A 17,012-nucleotide genomic window follows, 5' to 3' on the forward strand; every position below is an offset into this window, starting at 1 on the left:
TGATTTCCTATAAAGGAGAGCCCATAAGGCATGACCATCTTTGAGGCTCAGACTCCCCAAAAGATGATCTTCTGTCCAAAATAGTTTGTTTGGTAATAACTATCATTGAGAAAAATTAGTGTTATTTCAACAGAAAAAAACTTGGAGAAATGCTGATCTTTTTCATTCAGTGTCTTGTTACACATTAGTTTGCACATGCAAAGTTTGGAACAGGTATTTCACCTATTATCATTTAATTTTTAAAAATCATCTTAGAACTGTAGAATCCAAGGGAAATATGTAGAAAAATCTCAAGTTCATTGATTACAGTGTTTATCTTTTCTTTTTTAAGACTATCAATTTTTTTATGGAAAACAAATTCTTTAGGTCAGTTGTCAATCTTTTCCCTTACTGTATTTTTTTCTTTATGGAATGCCATGGTAAGTTAAAAAAAAAAAAAAACAACTGTACAATCATTGTGTTGCTTATCCCTCTGAGAAGATACGTATTTCTACCATAGAATCATCATGAAATGCAGTAGATGGAAAAGCATCTGAAGCATACTGGAGAATAAGTGTACACATTTCCAACAAGGCCCATTTACTCTCGTATGTTCCTTCTCAAACATTCATTCTATTTAACAGCAGCTATACTTGGTGTCCTTTGAAGCATGCATTATAAGAGATTGAAAAATGGGAATCATTCCCTATTTACCTTTTTAACTCATTGCCTAGCCTAAAATAAAGCAAGTAATAGTCACTCAATGAATGTTTATCAAATAAATGATGTCCAAATTACTTTCTCTTTAAATGAGATAAATCAGCATGTGTGAAAATGAGCAGGAAGTTCAAATAGCAAGGCCACTTACTCTGCTTTACAGGGAATGTGTGTGTTGTTCACTTTTCGACAGTATCCATGAGTTGACCCAACTTCATTGTGTCTAAAACATGACTTATCTGCAACCTGGGCTCCTGGGATCAAACAAGGTCAGTCAGGTCATAGATGGAAAGAAGAGAGGTAAGTAGTTCAGTGCTACAAAGGATTCATGAAACAGAAAGCCAGCATGAAGAACACGATTTTAGCATCATACCTCTTCTTGGAAACACGGTTTACTTTGATATGATATCAAGAGAAATGTCTGGAGTTAAAAAATTTTTTTTGGATGGCCTATTTTTGAATGATGGCTATCTAAATATTTGGAAATACCTGTAAGACTGAAGACTTAGCTAGAAGAGCCATAGTTATCCTAGCAGCAGCCCACAGGCAGACACTGGAATGCTGTCCTGTTGGAGGGTACACATGTGACAGGTACACCCTATGCTTAGTCAGACTTCTAGTCTGCCAGGAAGTAATGTGCATCACAAGTTTAATTTCTCATGCAATCTTCATCAGATGGGCAATCAATGGTTAAGAGCTGTGTGATATGGTTAATTGCCTTAAACTTTCAATTTGCTCTGTGTAAAAATGATGACTCTATGATAGTATGCCCTCATAATGTTATTATGAGATTTTTTTTTAAGTTTTTAGGATTATATCTTTTTTAAAAAACAAACTTTATTTATTTAAATGTTTGACCACACCTGGAGTCATGTGGGATCTTAGTTCCCCTACCAAGGATTGAACCCACACCCTCTGCATTGGAAGACAGAGTCTTAACCATTGGACCACCAAGGAAGTCCACTATTAAGAAGATTAAATGAGTTAATCTATATGAGCCACTGAGAAGAGTGCCTGATCAGTAGAACATGGTGTATAAATATTACCCATTCTTATTAGCATTCTCATTTTGTTAATAAAGGTACAGAGAGTGGTACTGGTTAAAGCCACAAAGAGAGATGAAAAATCAGACTTCAAATCAAGTACTATTGAGTCAAATGCCTCTATCCTTCTTTTTCTCATGCCTCTACTCCTTCTCTCTCCTCTACTTTAAAGATCAATAAGGAAGACCTAGAAAATATGAATCCAGCCTTTGAAAAAACAGCAATGAAGTTAAAAATAATAAAAAGCCTATGGAGTCTAGGACTAGCAGATACAAACTATTATGGGATGGTTGAGAAATAAGGTCCCATCGTATAGCTCAGGGAACTACATTCAATATCCTGTAATAAACCATAATGGAAAGAAATACAAAGAACTGTCACTATTTGCAGATGACATGATACTATATAGAAAATCCTAAAGATGCTACCAGAAAACTACTCATCAATGAATTTGAGCTCCTCAATGAATTTGAAAACTACTAGAGCTCATCAATGTATTTGGTAAAGTTGCAGGATACAAAATTAATACACAGAAATCTTGCATACCTATACACTCACAACAAAAGATCAGAACAAAAGATTAATCAATGGAACAGAATAGAAAGTCCAGAGATAAACTCATATGCCTATGGTCACCTAATCTATGATCAAAGAGGCAAGAATATACACTGAGAAAAGACAGTCTCTTCAGTAAGTAGTGCTGGGAAAACTGGACAGCTACATGTAAAAGAATGAAATTAGAACACTTACTAACACCACGCACAAAAATAAACTCAAAATGGGTTAAAGACCTGAATGTAAGGCCAGATGCTATAAAACTCTTAAAGGAAAATATAAGCAGTTCACACTTTGACATAAATCACAAGATCTTTTTTGACCCACCTCCTAAAGTGATGAAAATAGATGCAAAATAAACAAATGAAACCTAATTAAATGTAAAAGCTTTTGCACAGTAAAGGAAACCATAAAGGAAGGACGAAAGGGACAGAATGCTACTTCAGCCGTGATGGAACACTGTCACTTGGAATGATACGGTTTTCCTGTGTATGGACACAGAGAGAGGCAGACATGCCAGTGACTGGGCTTGTCCTCGTACCTGGTCCCCAGAGGTCAGTGCACTGCTGCTCCAGGGTGGGGCACGTTCCCATCCGGCAGTAGCCTTTCCCATCCTGGCAAGGGAAGCCATTGATTTGGTATCGATCACTGGGGCAAAGAGTAGATTTGCCATCACACATTTCAGGCAGGTCACACTCATCTTTTGCTGGTCTGCACACCTCACCAGCCTTTTTTAACTGTAGGGAAATAAAAATGTAGACATGGACTTTTTCCACCTGACCTACCACAATATCTCAAATTGATGCAAATTATATTTTCCCTGTGGCCTTTAATTAGCAATATGTACCTAGAGGTATTGTTCTATTTTAGTTTATATTTGTATTGTATAAGCCAAAACCATCTCCTATAATGTCTCTTCCACTGACTTTGGCCAAGCCCTGAGTTGTTAAAGCAATCAATACTTCTGAATTTGTAGAGCAACTGCTATAAAAATAATAATGAAAAAATACTTTAGAACACCCAGCAATATTATAGATGCAAAGAAGGAAGTTACCTTTCCCTTTGTTAAATGCATCTTTCTCAAGTTTTTCAAGGAGATTTAAATCTGCAGCTCCAGAAATTTACTGGTGAAGTGAATCTTTTGTAATAAGGAAAGATAAGCTTCAAAGCCTAGATCAGCATGCTCTGAGATTTTCCCAGGCATTGAGTTTCCTAATCCTGAATTCCTTTTAGTGTAATTTTAGATATTTCTTTTTCACTCACATCTTCTTATGGAATGATTTATTAGGAGGGAGAAACAAACCAAAACCATTCATTTGCTGTGTTAATTCCATTAAAATCTATTACTGCAAATCTTGCTCTTATTTGCTCAGAGAAATGTTAGTCAAAGAAATCCTGCCATTCAGGCAGATCTAAAGAGGCCTGTGGATACTGGAATCACCTCCTTCCTTAGCTGAAGCAACTAGGTATGTTTTCACTACAGTGTTCTTGCCTGAGAAATCTCATGGACAGAAAGGTCTTGCGAGCTACAGTCCATGGGGTTGCAGAGTCAGATATGACTCAGTGACTAAACGACCACCACTTCACATCAAGAAATTTTTCATATCTTTACACTGGTGAGAGCATAAAATCAAAATTTTCATTGGGGCCTATGAGACCCTGCAAAGCCCCTCTGCTCCAGTCAGACTAACTTTCTTATCTGATGTCACACAAACCATGCTTTACCTTCTGTTTATTCTTTCCTTATCTGGAATTTTTTTTTCTTTCTGTTTATATAAAATCTGCTCTACTTCCCAAACAGTTTGAAACCCTAATTTTTGCATGAAAACTCCTCTGATCCCTTCAATGTGGATCATTGCTCCTCTTTTCCACATGTAGTAGGAAAACAACCCAGAATTTGGATATGAAAGACACATAATTTGAATATGAAAGATACATACTTGGCTCTGCTAGTGGCTAGATGTGTATCCTTAGCAAGTGAGTTTAATCTTAACTTTATAAGCCATTATGAAAATTAAGTGAAAAAATATGTGTAAAGTAATATACCCAAAGGTTATATACCGTTATAATATCTACCTGGCATTTAATCATGTATAGTATTTTCATTCATTTCAGGTATGTATAAATATATCCTCACCCTAAGGAAACAGCAAATATTTTGAGGAAAAATACCACTTGTGTGTGTGTGTGTGCAATGCAAGAGACACAGAAGTTGTGGGCTTGATCCCTGGGTCAGGAAGATCCCCTGAAGGAGGAAAATGGCAATCCACTCCAGTGGTTTTGCATGAAAAATCCTATGGATATGTTAGGTAGTTAGAATAGGAAAAAGGAGTCCAAAATGGTGGTGTCTAAAAGACAAAGAAAGGGGAAAGCCTGCAAAAATGGATCAAAAGAAAACCCGTGGACTGGATTGAGACCTTCAGGTGGAAAAAACATACCCACTTCTTGGCTAGCTCAGTTTTCATAGGGCAGGCTCAGTGGGGAGGAAACAAACGCATAAGAGGAGGAAGCCAATATGGATTAAGGCCTCTCCTTTGGGGTCAGCCCACCCTCACGCCTTGAGGGTGTACTATCCTTTGCTTGCCAGTTAAAGCTGAGCTATAACTGAACTGTAACACTGGTCCGCTGTTTCAAATCTTTGTTGCAGTGAGACAGAACCAAGAAAATTACACAATCCCCTGACATATCTGGTGCCGTGACCCAGATGTAACCTGGCTGAAACAACCTCAGCTCACCTCCAGTGAGGCGGAGACCAAGCACAGCAGAAGACCAACTTGGCGAAAGCTCACATGCTGGAAGCTGAATGCGAAGGAAACCCAGCACACTGGAAATGACAAGAAGCCCAGTGTGCTGGAAACGGGGACAGAAAATACAAACTTAGACAAAAGCTCATGAGGCTCAGTCTCAGATTCCAGAAGACCTCCAGTTTAGGTAGGAGGTCCTCGCCCCTATGGCTGGATGGACATATGGCTAACAGAATCTTAATTCCTTTACAGTTTCTTGTTTCTTATTTCCTCGAACCCCCTGTGAACAGATGAATGGCCATGGGCACAACTTAGGGATTCTGGCAGGGGCTACTCCTCAGTGTGTCCTGAAGGCTCCACTATCTGCTGTGCCCTAGTAGCTGTTACCCAAGTGGGTGAGGGTTCTTTGGCCCTTAACCTCCTTTGTGCCTAGAATCAGGCCAATGAAAATTGTGGGCACAGGTCAGGCATTTAGCAGTTTTTCCAGCAAGTTATGAAAGGGGTTCCTTGGCATGTTTTTCCCACTGTTTTTTCTCCCATCCTTTAGCTCCTCTCTCCATCTATGCCTCTGTTTACAAAGTACTGGGCAGGTTATCATCTTTCCATTTCTGAAAGTTGTGTTTGAAACTGTTTGCCTAAGATTGGGACTGAAACCCATGTGGCAGAAACTCTGTGCTATGCTTAGTCACTCAGGCGTGTCCAATCAGGACTTGAGCCCAGCCAAAACTCATGGTGCCTGGTTTTAGCACCTAATGAAGCTCAGGTTCTTAATCTCTCATTGCAAAACAGTTTGGTGAGAGACACAGCGATAAGTAAGAGGTAGATTTGTTTGAATTCACAGGGAAGCACAGTCCAGAGTGTGTGCCAACACAGAGGGTATATACAGTGGCCATGAAATGTGGTGTGGTTAGTTTTTATGGGTTGGGTGATTTCATATGCTAATGAGTGGGAGGATCATTCCAACATTTGGGGAAACACTCCTTGATCTTTTGATAGTGCCTTAGAACCATCATGTTGCCTCCAGATGTGTCATTTAGCTTGCAGATTGAAGGCTTTTAGTTGAATTTGACTTGTCTGCATCTTGGACCCATTTGATTTTAATTGGTTTATGTTATGCCCTTGGGCTATATCAGTCTTTCAAAAGTTGTGCCCTGCCTGCTTCAGTCCTGTTTCATGCTCTTTTCATGAGCCCTGTCCAGGCTCATAGTGTTGCCTCTACAATCTTCTGGCAGGACAACCAGAAAATAGCTAGCTCTTGGGAGAGAAATACTGTATAATATCCAATCTCTCTAGAGATTCACACCTTCATCTTCCATGTTTCCCACAACAGATCCAACAGCACCTCTCAGTGAACCTGCTAAGATGGGTGACAGGCCCACAATGCCTGCTAGAAGTTAATCTGTTGGTGGCATCCCTTCAAGGGCAACTGGGCTTCCAGGGACAATGTTTGCCGCTTTGGGAGTTAACCCTGAAGATTGTTTGGGCCCAAACCCTTACCACCCTTCTCCTAAAGCTACAAACATACCCCTGGATCAAATCTCCACTCCATTTTATGGAACATCTGATCTGTTGCCTCTTATCATTTTGTCCTTAAGCCACGTACTAACTCCTACAACATTAAACCTGCCCCTACTGTATGCAACATCGCTCCACCCAGCTTGTTATTAGAATACTCTTAAAGCCCCTAACAAGACCAGATAACCTGCTCCTTTGTCATTACTTCTGTTATTACCTAAAGTGACAATGAAATGTTTACCATTGGAAATACCCTAAACTGCTCTGGAAGACTAAGGGAGGAAATCAGTGACTTACATTTCATCAGAGAAATAAGAGGATAAGGTTTATGGCTATTTCCTCAGATTCCCCGTCCCAGGACACAGGCTTAGATTGCTTTACATCATAGTATCTATTCCCATCTGTGGTGGACAAACCAGCAATGAGTTAAGATTACAACCCCTTAATCCTACCCACCACTAGTCACACTAGAGTCATTGGGAATGCCCAGTTCCAGCTTGGGTATCCCAGGAGGTAAACCTGCCTCAAGCTGCCTAGGAATCTGGTCCTTGGGAGGTTGTCATGCCTCAACCTGCTTGAGGATCCACAAGTCCAGGGGTACCAGGAGGTCTACATGGCTTGACCTGCCCAGGGACCCAATTCTCAGGAGGTTGCCATGCCTCAACCTGCCTGGGGATTCAATCTCCAGGAAGTTGTCACATCTCAACCTGCCTGGGGATCTGCACTCTGACCCAAGTATGCCTGCCTCTCAGGTTACAACAGTACTGGGTAGGATAAGCTTCAGATAGACTCACCCCTAAGGAAGTCCACCCAAGGAAACAGAAGGAAGCCTATTAGTTGTGGGACTTTGCCCAGTCTCAGCAATAACTCAGGAGTCCAGTAAGAACCCTACTGTCTTTCTGGAAAGTCTAAAAGACGCCCTCCAAAAGTTTATCAACTTAGACGTTTATGAGGAACAGGTGATCTTAAAGGACAAATTCCTGTCCCAGTGTACATCAAACCCCTAGTTGCAACAGCTACAGACAGCATCAGGACCCTGCTGCCTCTTTAGATGAGATGGTCCAGACAGCCACCAATACCTTTTATAACAGAGAACAGGAGAAGAGGGCCAAGGCCCAGGAAAGGGAAAGAAGGAAAGAAATAAGGCATGCCCAGATGCTGGCTGTATTCCAGGGAAGCCCTATGGCAAATTCCGAGTCCTTGAAGGACAAGGCACAAGGCACAAGCCTAAACTGTAGACAGGTGGTACACTGGGCCAAAGAGTGTCCAAACTGTGACAAGTCTGCTAAAATGGCTTGCTACAAATGCCATCAATTGGGACACTGGGTGGCACTCTGCCCTTGGGACCCAAGAGCCTCAAGGTCAAGCACCAAGCCTTCCCTCTTGATGGTTCAACAGGACTGAAGTGGCCTGCTCCAGCCAGCCTACCTGTCACAGATAACCTTCACGGAGCCAGAGCCAAGGGTCCAACCAGATGTGGCAGGTAGGTCCAAGAATTTCTTGGTTGACACAAGGCTACCTACCCTGTCCTGACCTCCTACTCTGGAGCATTCTCCTCCAAAACCTGTGCCATTTTTGTTGCTGCAGGAAAAACAATAACAAAAAGATTCACCCAAGCACTTCTATGTTGCTGGGATGGACAAATATTTTCCCACCAGTTTCTGGTGGTCCCTGAGTGTCCTATTCCTTTATTGGGAAGAGATCTCTCCCTGCTTTTGAAATCTTGTAGCTACTGCAGTCCTGATAGAAGATGCTTTAAAACACTCTTTTAGGGGAAAATTAGCTATTTTTACCAGCCACCAAGTGAAACAACTCCTGAATGGGAGAGTCCATTTATGAATGTCTGATCAAAGGATCCTCAGATATCAAGTAGTGCTGATGGAAAATTCAGGCCTGACTGTATCCTCTTGTGAGGTTCTTAATCCAGCTATGTTCCTGCCTAGCCCCGAGGACTCTCTCCCCTTTCACTCTTGCCTAGAAACTTCGGACCACTGGACCAAACCCCAGAAGTGATTGTCAGAAGATCCTCTGACCAATCCTGAGGAAATCTGGTACACTGATGGAAGTAGCTTTGGATGGAAAAAGAAGAGCTGGATATGAAGTAGTCTCCAATTTTGAGACCACAGAGGCTAAACCTTTGCCACCTGGTGCTTCAGCCCAATTGGCTGAGCTAATAGCCCTGACTCAAGCTCTACAGCTGGGAAAAGGGAAAAGAGTAGCCATTTACACTGACTCCAATTATGCCTTTCTGGTGCTACATGCACATGCTGCTATTTCAGGAAGAAAGAGGCCACTAGACCACACAAGGGTCCCCAATCACATATGGTGAGCAAATCCTTAGGTTCTTGGAGGCAGTCCATCAGCCTGCTGAGGTTTCAGTCTCCCATTGTAAAGGACACCAAAAAGAGACCAGCATTACAAAACAATGACCTAATAGGTGTTGCCACCTTAGTTCCGCAGACTAATTTGCCAGAAACCCCTTCATATTCTGAAAGTGAGACTCTTAAAGCTAAGAGTGAGCACTTTCAAGAAGATCATATGGGGTGGTTCCAAAAGGAGGGACTCTTTTTCCTGCCTGGGAACCTTCAGTGGTAGTTGGTTAACTCCTTATATGCCATCACTCATTTAGGGGAGTAAGTAAAGTAAATGGCGCTCAGTCATGTCCAACTTTTTGCCACCCCATGGACTGTAGCCTACCAGGTTCCTCCATCCATGGGATTTTCCAGGCAAGAATACTGGAGTAGGTTGCCATTTCCTTCTCCAGGAGATCTTCCCAACACAGGGATTGAATCCAGGTCTCCCACATTGTAGGCAAACGCTTTACCATCTGAGCCACCAGGGAGGTCTATTTAGGGGAGAAGGCCCTCCAAAGATTACTAGAAAGGGCCTTCAGAGGGACAGGCCTCCAAATGACTATAAGGCAAGTGGTCTCTTGCCCCACTTTCTAATTAAACAACTCCCAAGCAGCAGCTTGAGGACCCCAACTGGCCCAGCCTGTCCAATGACGTGGTACCTACCCAGGAGAGGACTGGCAGATTGGCTTCCCCCAGATGCCAATTTCTCAAGGGTATAAATACCTACTAGTCATGATAGATGCATTCACAGGATGGATTGAAGGCTTTCCCACCCACATTGAGAAGGCTGAGGAAGTGGTTAAAAAAAAACTGTTCCATGAAATCATTTCAAGATTTGGTCTGCCCAGCTCATTACAAAGTGACAATGGGACATCATTTACTTCTAAGGTCACCCAAGGGGTCTCTAAAGCATTGGGCATTACTTATTGCCTTCATTGTGCCTGGAGCCCTTAGTCTTCAGGAAAAGTAGAAAGAGCCAACCAATTCTTAAAATCAATGATAAAAAAGATAACTTAGGAGACCTCCCTGGGATGGAAGGAGGCTTTACCAATATCTCTCCTCTGTATCCATATTGCCCCTAAGGAACAGGTTGGTCTTAGTCCTTATGAGATACTATATGGGAGACTTTTTGTTTATGTCAATGACCTCTTCCTAGATACAGAGGTTCAGACCCCCCAGTCTTAATCCATGGCCTTTGGGCAATTCCAACAAGATATACACTTGTGGGTTGTCAACCAGGACCCAAAAGATTCTAAGGACCTACCACAATATGCTCCAGTGACTCAAGTCCAAGTTAAAGTCTTGAAAGATGGGTCCCCAAAGGCTCAACTCCAGCCCAAATGGAAGAGCCCCCTATCCTGTAATACTTTCTACCCCCACAACAGTCAAGGTACCAGGACACAACTCCTGGATTTACTACTAATGAGTCAAGCTGTGGAAGAAAACAGAAGAGGACACTCAATACACCTGTAAGCCCCTAGGAGATCTCAGATAACTATTCAGGACTAAAGATGAGTGCCATTCTAATGAACATCCCCAAAATTAAGTTTCTGGGGATGAGATTTCTCAGGATAGCTCTAAGGAACCAATACAGCTTGGCAGGGGTGGTACTCCAAAATATAGAAAAATCCAGAAGATGATAGATTTCCTGATCCCTGAACAAGAAGGGACTTGAGCCATCTTGAATGAGATGTGTTATTTCGGGGTAAATACCTCCAGCTAAGTTAAAGTCTCACAGTCCTCAAGGAAAACATTCAAATCCTAAGGGATCTTAAAGAATGAGCTCAAAGAACAAGCTGGAGGGTTCTCAAAGTGGCTACAATCTCTCTTTGGGGGATCTTTCTCTTGGCAAGGGGGCAAATGGAGTTGGCTTAATGCCCCTACTGCAGAAGGCAATGGCAACCCACTCCAGTTCTCTTGCCTGGAAAATCCCATGGATGGAGGAGCCTGGTAGGCTACCGTCCTTGGGGTCGCTAAGAGTCAGACACGACTGAGTGACTTCACTTTCATTTTTCACTTTCATGCATTGGAGAAGGAAATGGCAACCCACTCCAGTGTTCTTGTCTGGAGAATCCCAGGGATGGGGGAGCTTGGTGGGCTGCTGTCTATGGGGTTGCACAGAGTCCGACATGACTGAAGTGACGCAGCGGCAGCAGCAATGCCCCTACTAATCCCTGTTATCACCATATTGATGCTGCTTATGATTGCTCCATGTGTTATCAATTGTTTAACCCATTTTGTCTCTGCCCAGGCCAACAAACTACAAAATGCAGTGCCAGTTCAATAAGGATAGATGAAACCACACCCAACCATGGAAAATATCACTCACCCTTAGATGGACACTGCTATAAGGACTCTGAGGCTTGAGACTAGAAAGAGGGGGAGGTCCAATGCACCTCACATCCTAGCTCATCAGAAAGTAGCCAGAGAGAACCTGATGCCCCTATTCCCAAAGAATTCGGTATCCCATCTCTTGAGGGGGAAATGTTAGGTAGTTAGAATAGGAAAAAGGAGTCCAAAATGGCTGTGGCTAAAAAAAGAAAAGGAGAAGCCTGCAAAAATGGAACAAAAGAAAACCTGTGGACTGGAGTGAGAACTTCCTGTGAAACAAACATACCAGCTTCTTGGCTAGCCCAATTTGCATAAGGCAGGCTCAGTAGGGAGGAAAAAATGAATAAAAGGAGGAAGCCAAGACAGATTGAAGCCTCTCCTTTGGGGTCAGCCAACCCTCACGCCTTGATAGGTGTACTATCCTTTGCTTGCTGAATAAACTGAGCTGTAACAGAGCTGTAACACTGGTCAGCCATTTCAAATCCTTGTTGTGTCAAGACAGAACCGAGGAAATTACACACTCCCCCGACAGACAAGAGGAGCTTGGCAGACTACAGTCCAAAGGATTACAAAGAATCAGACACTACTGAGTGACTAAGCACAGCACACACGGCTTGTTAGAAACAAGCTAATTTTTTTTTTAATCACCCATAATCTCTAACAAATGGGACTTAATAAATACTTGCTGACTACTACTTATATTCTCCAATTTTCTTCCTTTTGGCTTTCTTTATTTCTTTCCTCTCCTTCCAACATCAAAACAAAACAAAACCAAAAACAAACAAAAAACACCTATCCCAAACACTACCTATAACCCAGCATGCCATATGCATATTCCTTTTTCACATGATTACCGTGCATTTAAAATGTATGCAATTCTTTAAGTGAGCATGAATCAGATCCTAGACCTTAACAATCAGTCTAATTAAGAAAACAGATAAATAATCGTAATACTAAATTCTATGCCGTAGTAGAATGTAATATGCTAAACTCTTAACTGGAAGAGAAATTCAAAAAAGCCCCACAGAGAAACTGACAGAGCATCCTCATCCTAAGTCTTGTTTTCTAAGAATTTCACCTGGAAGTGACTTCAAGGGATGAAGATACAGGAACCCCTATATTATTCAAAATAGACTTTCCCACTAAGCCATTATTAAAATGTAAAATAAATTCATATTTTATGGCAAGACAAGAAAAATTTAAACATAAAAAAGTATCTCTGCCCTATGGCCTCCTCTCTCCCCTGAATGTGCATTGTGTATCTGCATTAGGATGAACCAAACCTCCCCATGGGCAGAAATACCTGCTCAACCATAAAGAGCAACATCCTCCCAGCACCAACAAGACAACTCCTTTAAAATAACTTTCCTTCTTGAGCTTGTAAGGGGCCATGATGGCACTTAGATCTGGATTGTGCAAATTATCGATAATATGTTAATTAATGTATTTGTCTTGAAAAACTTACACAGCTGTGCTTTGACTCCTAATGGGGCTCACTGGTTTCCAGAGCATTGTGAGATGCTTTTCCCCAGTTACGATCCTCAATTTGACTAGAATAAAATTTTCCATTTCTTTCTTAGATTAACTGATTCATTTTTTGTCGACAAAGGGTAAATACAAAGAGTTACTGGACTTGGTCCAAGAAGATCCCATGGCATGAGAAGAAACAGTAGGTAGGAATAACCAAAAATTGGCTTTCAGTTCAGTTCAGTTCAGTCGTTCATTCGTGTCCGACTCTTTGCGACCCCATGAATCGCAGCACGCCAAGCCTCCCTGTCCATCACCAACTCCCAGAGTTCACTCAGATTCACATCCATCGAGTCAGTGATGCCTTTAGAACTGGTCATATTTGCAGTTTGCCATTTAGTGGCTACAGTATTTTGTATATTTTCTGTTCTGAGACTCTATCCTCTCAAAAACAAAATTAAATAATATCTACCTCAAAGGGCTGTCAGAGAATTAAAGAGCCCATGTTTGCAAAGTGTTCAGTGAGGACTTGAGAGATGGTAGCTAACATTATTTTACAGACAGAAAAATATTACTTTGCCTATTTCATTTAACATAACCTCTAAAATAAGATTTTAATACAGAAAAAAACAAAATGCAAACATAATTATTAAGGTATAAATAAATAATAATCTTACCTGGCATTTTTCACAGCATTCTCCGAATGCACATTGAACATTTTCTTTCACTTTACATGTTTTTGCATCACAGCAAATGTTGGTACATTCCTAAGAAATCCAGAAACAAATGTAAATGCCAGATTAGCTTTTGGTCTCATTTTTGCACTGTTCATAATATAATTTATTCATCATACAGACATTCCTTTGATATGGTCTGAAAATAATTTGGGTGAAAAACACAAGCTTAACATTAGAAATATTGAGTTTATCTAAATTCAACTTATGTCTTTTATATATATATATATCTTTTCTAGCTTCTCCAATCTACCAGATTAATAGTGAACATGGTCTATTTTTGGTGAAATATGAAATAAAACAAAATAAAGGGATAGTTTTTGAAAATCAAATTCTTCTAACTAATGGAAATAATTAGTTCAGCTAATCAGTTTTGTATCTATCCAGCAGTAAGCTTAAGCTCTAGAGCATGTACAGAAAATCTAAAAATATAGTTCTTTATTCAAGTTTGACATTTAACTCAATTCTCTGTAAGGCAATATACTTTGTCGTCTTCTTCTCTCCTCCTTGTTTCTGGGAAATCAGACACTACACGAGGCATGGGGGAAAATCCTGCTGGGGAACCTCCCCTTGTAGCTGTTTAGATTCAGTCAAAAGGTGTGATGTATTTAGAGTCACAAATTTTTAGTGTTGAAACTGTTGACCTTATTTCAAACAAACATCATCTGGGAGTTTCCTTTTTCCCACAGAAAAGATAAATGTGTAATCCTATTTTGAAGTTAGGCTTCTCAAGTGGTGCAGTAATAAAGAATCCATCTGCCAGTGCAGGAGACACAGGAGACAGAGTTGGATCCCTGGGTTGGGAAGATCCCTTGGAGGAGGAAATAGCAACTCATTCCAGTATCTTTGCCTGGAAAATCCCATGGACAGAGAAGCCTGGTGGGCTACAGCTCATGGGGTTGAAGAGTTGGACACTGAGCAAGCATGCACAGTTTTCAAGTTACTGAAAGGCTCACACCCTAAGGGCTTGGCCTGGTACTCACTTGAATGTTAGTAAGATAGGGGCAAAGGTCTCATTCAGAGTCCTGGCTGCCCTGTCAAGAGGGTGGGACCAAGCCAGGCACTTTGAACGATAACAATTTCTGAGTCCCATAGCAGTAAGAAATGATTGAATCCCAGGGCAGGGAGGCTCCAGGGTTGCTAAAACAAACACACCTAACACCTGAATCCAGATTTTGGCTCCTCCATTTACCAGCCCAATGACCCTAAGCAAGCTATTTCCACTCTCTGAGATCTAGCATAGGGCTGGGTCTAAAGAAACTGCCTAGTTAAGTCTTAGGCACTTAAACATGAGGTATTTCTCCCAAAAAAGGAGAGTTGAGAACATGAAGCCCAAGCTGGTGGATGGAATTTATAAAACAGAAGATGGGGAAGGAATCTTGAGAAGGAAACAAGAAAGATCTTAAGCAATTCAGCGTTTTTTTGTGAGAAAGTTTGACCTGACCACTGTCTACAAACACAAATCTACTAAATTACAGGAAACACAAGGTTCATTTGGGTTTCCCAGGTGGGGCCAGTGGTAAAGGACAGGCTGCCAGTGCAGGAGATGTAAGAGACTCCTGTTCAGTCCCTGGATGGGGAAGATCCCCTGGAGGAGGGCATGGCAATCCACTCCAGTATTCTTGCGTGGAGAGTCCTATGGACAGAGACATATGGCAGGCTACGGTCCATGGGGTCCCAAAGACTCAGACATGACTGAAGCAACTTAGCATGCACACATCTGTTCTTTTACAGTTCATCTCTTAAGCAACTGAAAAACAAGCTAGATCATTTTAAAAGAGCTGATGGTACCTCAGGGGTCCCACAATCACAGTCTTCTCCCATTTCTACCAACTGGTTCCCACAGATCGGGGTGGATATGATATCTGTAGGCAGTGGAACATTAAAGAGGCAATTGGATAATTTATCTTCAAAGAATTTTTCAAAGCTGGCCTGGCTGCAGGAACTGAAGGCTGTAGGTATATTTTTGCTGTAAAGTTAAGGAAAGAGAAAACAATACAATCACACTGAGTAGATAGGGAGAACTATCAGATGCTGAGTGTGATATACTCAAAACATAACCCAAAAGAGCGAATGGAATCCACTCAGAAGCTGCTAAATCATGAGCTCATTATTTTTGTGCCTGAATTAGCTCACCTGGGCAAGTAGAAACAGCTCCAGCTTAATGAGCAAGTATGGCCACATCTCAAAATAGAGCATCCAGGCTGCTGTTTAATAAACTGAAAATTCTTCTAATTTATCCTGATAATCTCATTCATTCAGCCTTAGGTCATTTTGGTTGAGAAACACTAAACGCACTAAAATTATGTTTACTTATATGTGTAAGAATTCACTTTCCTTCAGAGGAAGTTAAATTGATAGCCTCTTTTCATTCCACAAATAAGGATGAGGTTTAAAAAGGCAGTGGTGGGAAGAGAGGAGGGAAGGAATGGGGGTTTGGGATTAACAGAGGCAAACTTTCATATATAGAATGGACAAACGACAAGGTCTTACTGTGTGGCACAGGAAACTATATTCAATATTCCGTGACAAACCATAATGGAAAAGAATATGAAAAATAATATATATATACATGTGCATATATATACATATGTATATACATATATATATGAGTCACTTTGCTGTACAGAAGAATACAGCATTGTAAATCAACTGTACTTAAATAAAAATTTAAAAAAACTTTTTTTAATAGAAATGCAGTGATATCTGGAAGAGATAGCATAAGATATGTAACTGGCCTGCAAGTCATATTCTATTTTGTGGAAGAGCATGGGAGACTTAACTTTAGCCTATGTGAACTGAGAGACAGAAATACAAGAGAAAATGAACACATCAAAGGAACTGTGGGGTTTTTAAAGATAAAATTCCAGAGCAGTTTTGCCTCAGATGAGGCAGGAGTATGTAATCTCTTTTTAAAGACTTTCTCTTCATCTTCCTGTGAGAACATTCTTTTTTAAAAAAAATTTCCGTTGGAGTATGGTTGATGCATAATGCTGTGTTAGTTTCAGGTATACAGATACAAAGTGAATCAGTTATATATATAAGTCCATTCTTTTTAAGATTCTATTCCCATATAGGCCATTACAAAACACTGAGCAGAGTTCCCTGTGCTATACAGTAGGTCCTTACTAGATATCCAGTTTATGTATAGTAGAGTGTATATGTCAATCTCAATCTCCGAATACATTCCCCACCTAAACCCCTGGTAACATAAGTTTGTTTTCTACATCTGTAACTTTATTTCCGTTTTATAGATAAGTTCATTTATACCCTATTTTTAGATTCCACGTATAAGTGATATCATATATTTGTCTTTGACTTCACTCAATATGACAATCTCTAGATCCCTCTATGTTACTGTAAATGCCATTATTTCATTCTTTTTATGATTAAGTAATATTTCATATGAACCACATCTTCTTTATCCATTCCTCTGTCAATGGACATTCAAGTTGCTTCCATATCCTTGCTATTGTAAATTATGCTGCAATAAACATTAGGGTGCATGTATCTTTCTGAATTATGTTTTTCTCAATATAGATACCCAAGAGAGGGATTGCTGGATGGTATGGT

General features: G+C 40.8%; 1 protein-coding gene across 2 annotated transcripts in view; it reads right to left on the reverse strand.

Annotated features, from left to right (window-relative positions):
• ADAM28 (ADAM metallopeptidase domain 28) overlaps positions 1-17,012 on the reverse strand; it is a 78,179-nt gene that overhangs the window by 21,537 nt on the left and 39,630 nt on the right. For both annotated transcript variants that reach the window (XM_004005253.6, XM_042243126.2), the window contains 4 exons: positions 15,231-15,408; positions 13,383-13,472; positions 2,836-3,031; positions 848-950 (listed from right to left, as the gene is read on the reverse strand). In XM_004005253.6, coding sequence (XP_004005302.4) covers positions 848-950; positions 2,836-3,031; positions 13,383-13,472; positions 15,231-15,408 — 567 coding nt within the window. The remainder of the gene's footprint in view (positions 1-847; positions 951-2,835; positions 3,032-13,382; positions 13,473-15,230; positions 15,409-17,012) is intronic.

The sequence above is a fragment of the Ovis aries genome, chromosome 2 (genome assembly GCF_016772045.2).
Source record: "Ovis aries strain OAR_USU_Benz2616 breed Rambouillet chromosome 2, ARS-UI_Ramb_v3.0, whole genome shotgun sequence".
Classification (NCBI taxonomy): Eukaryota; Metazoa; Chordata; class Mammalia; order Artiodactyla; family Bovidae; genus Ovis; species Ovis aries.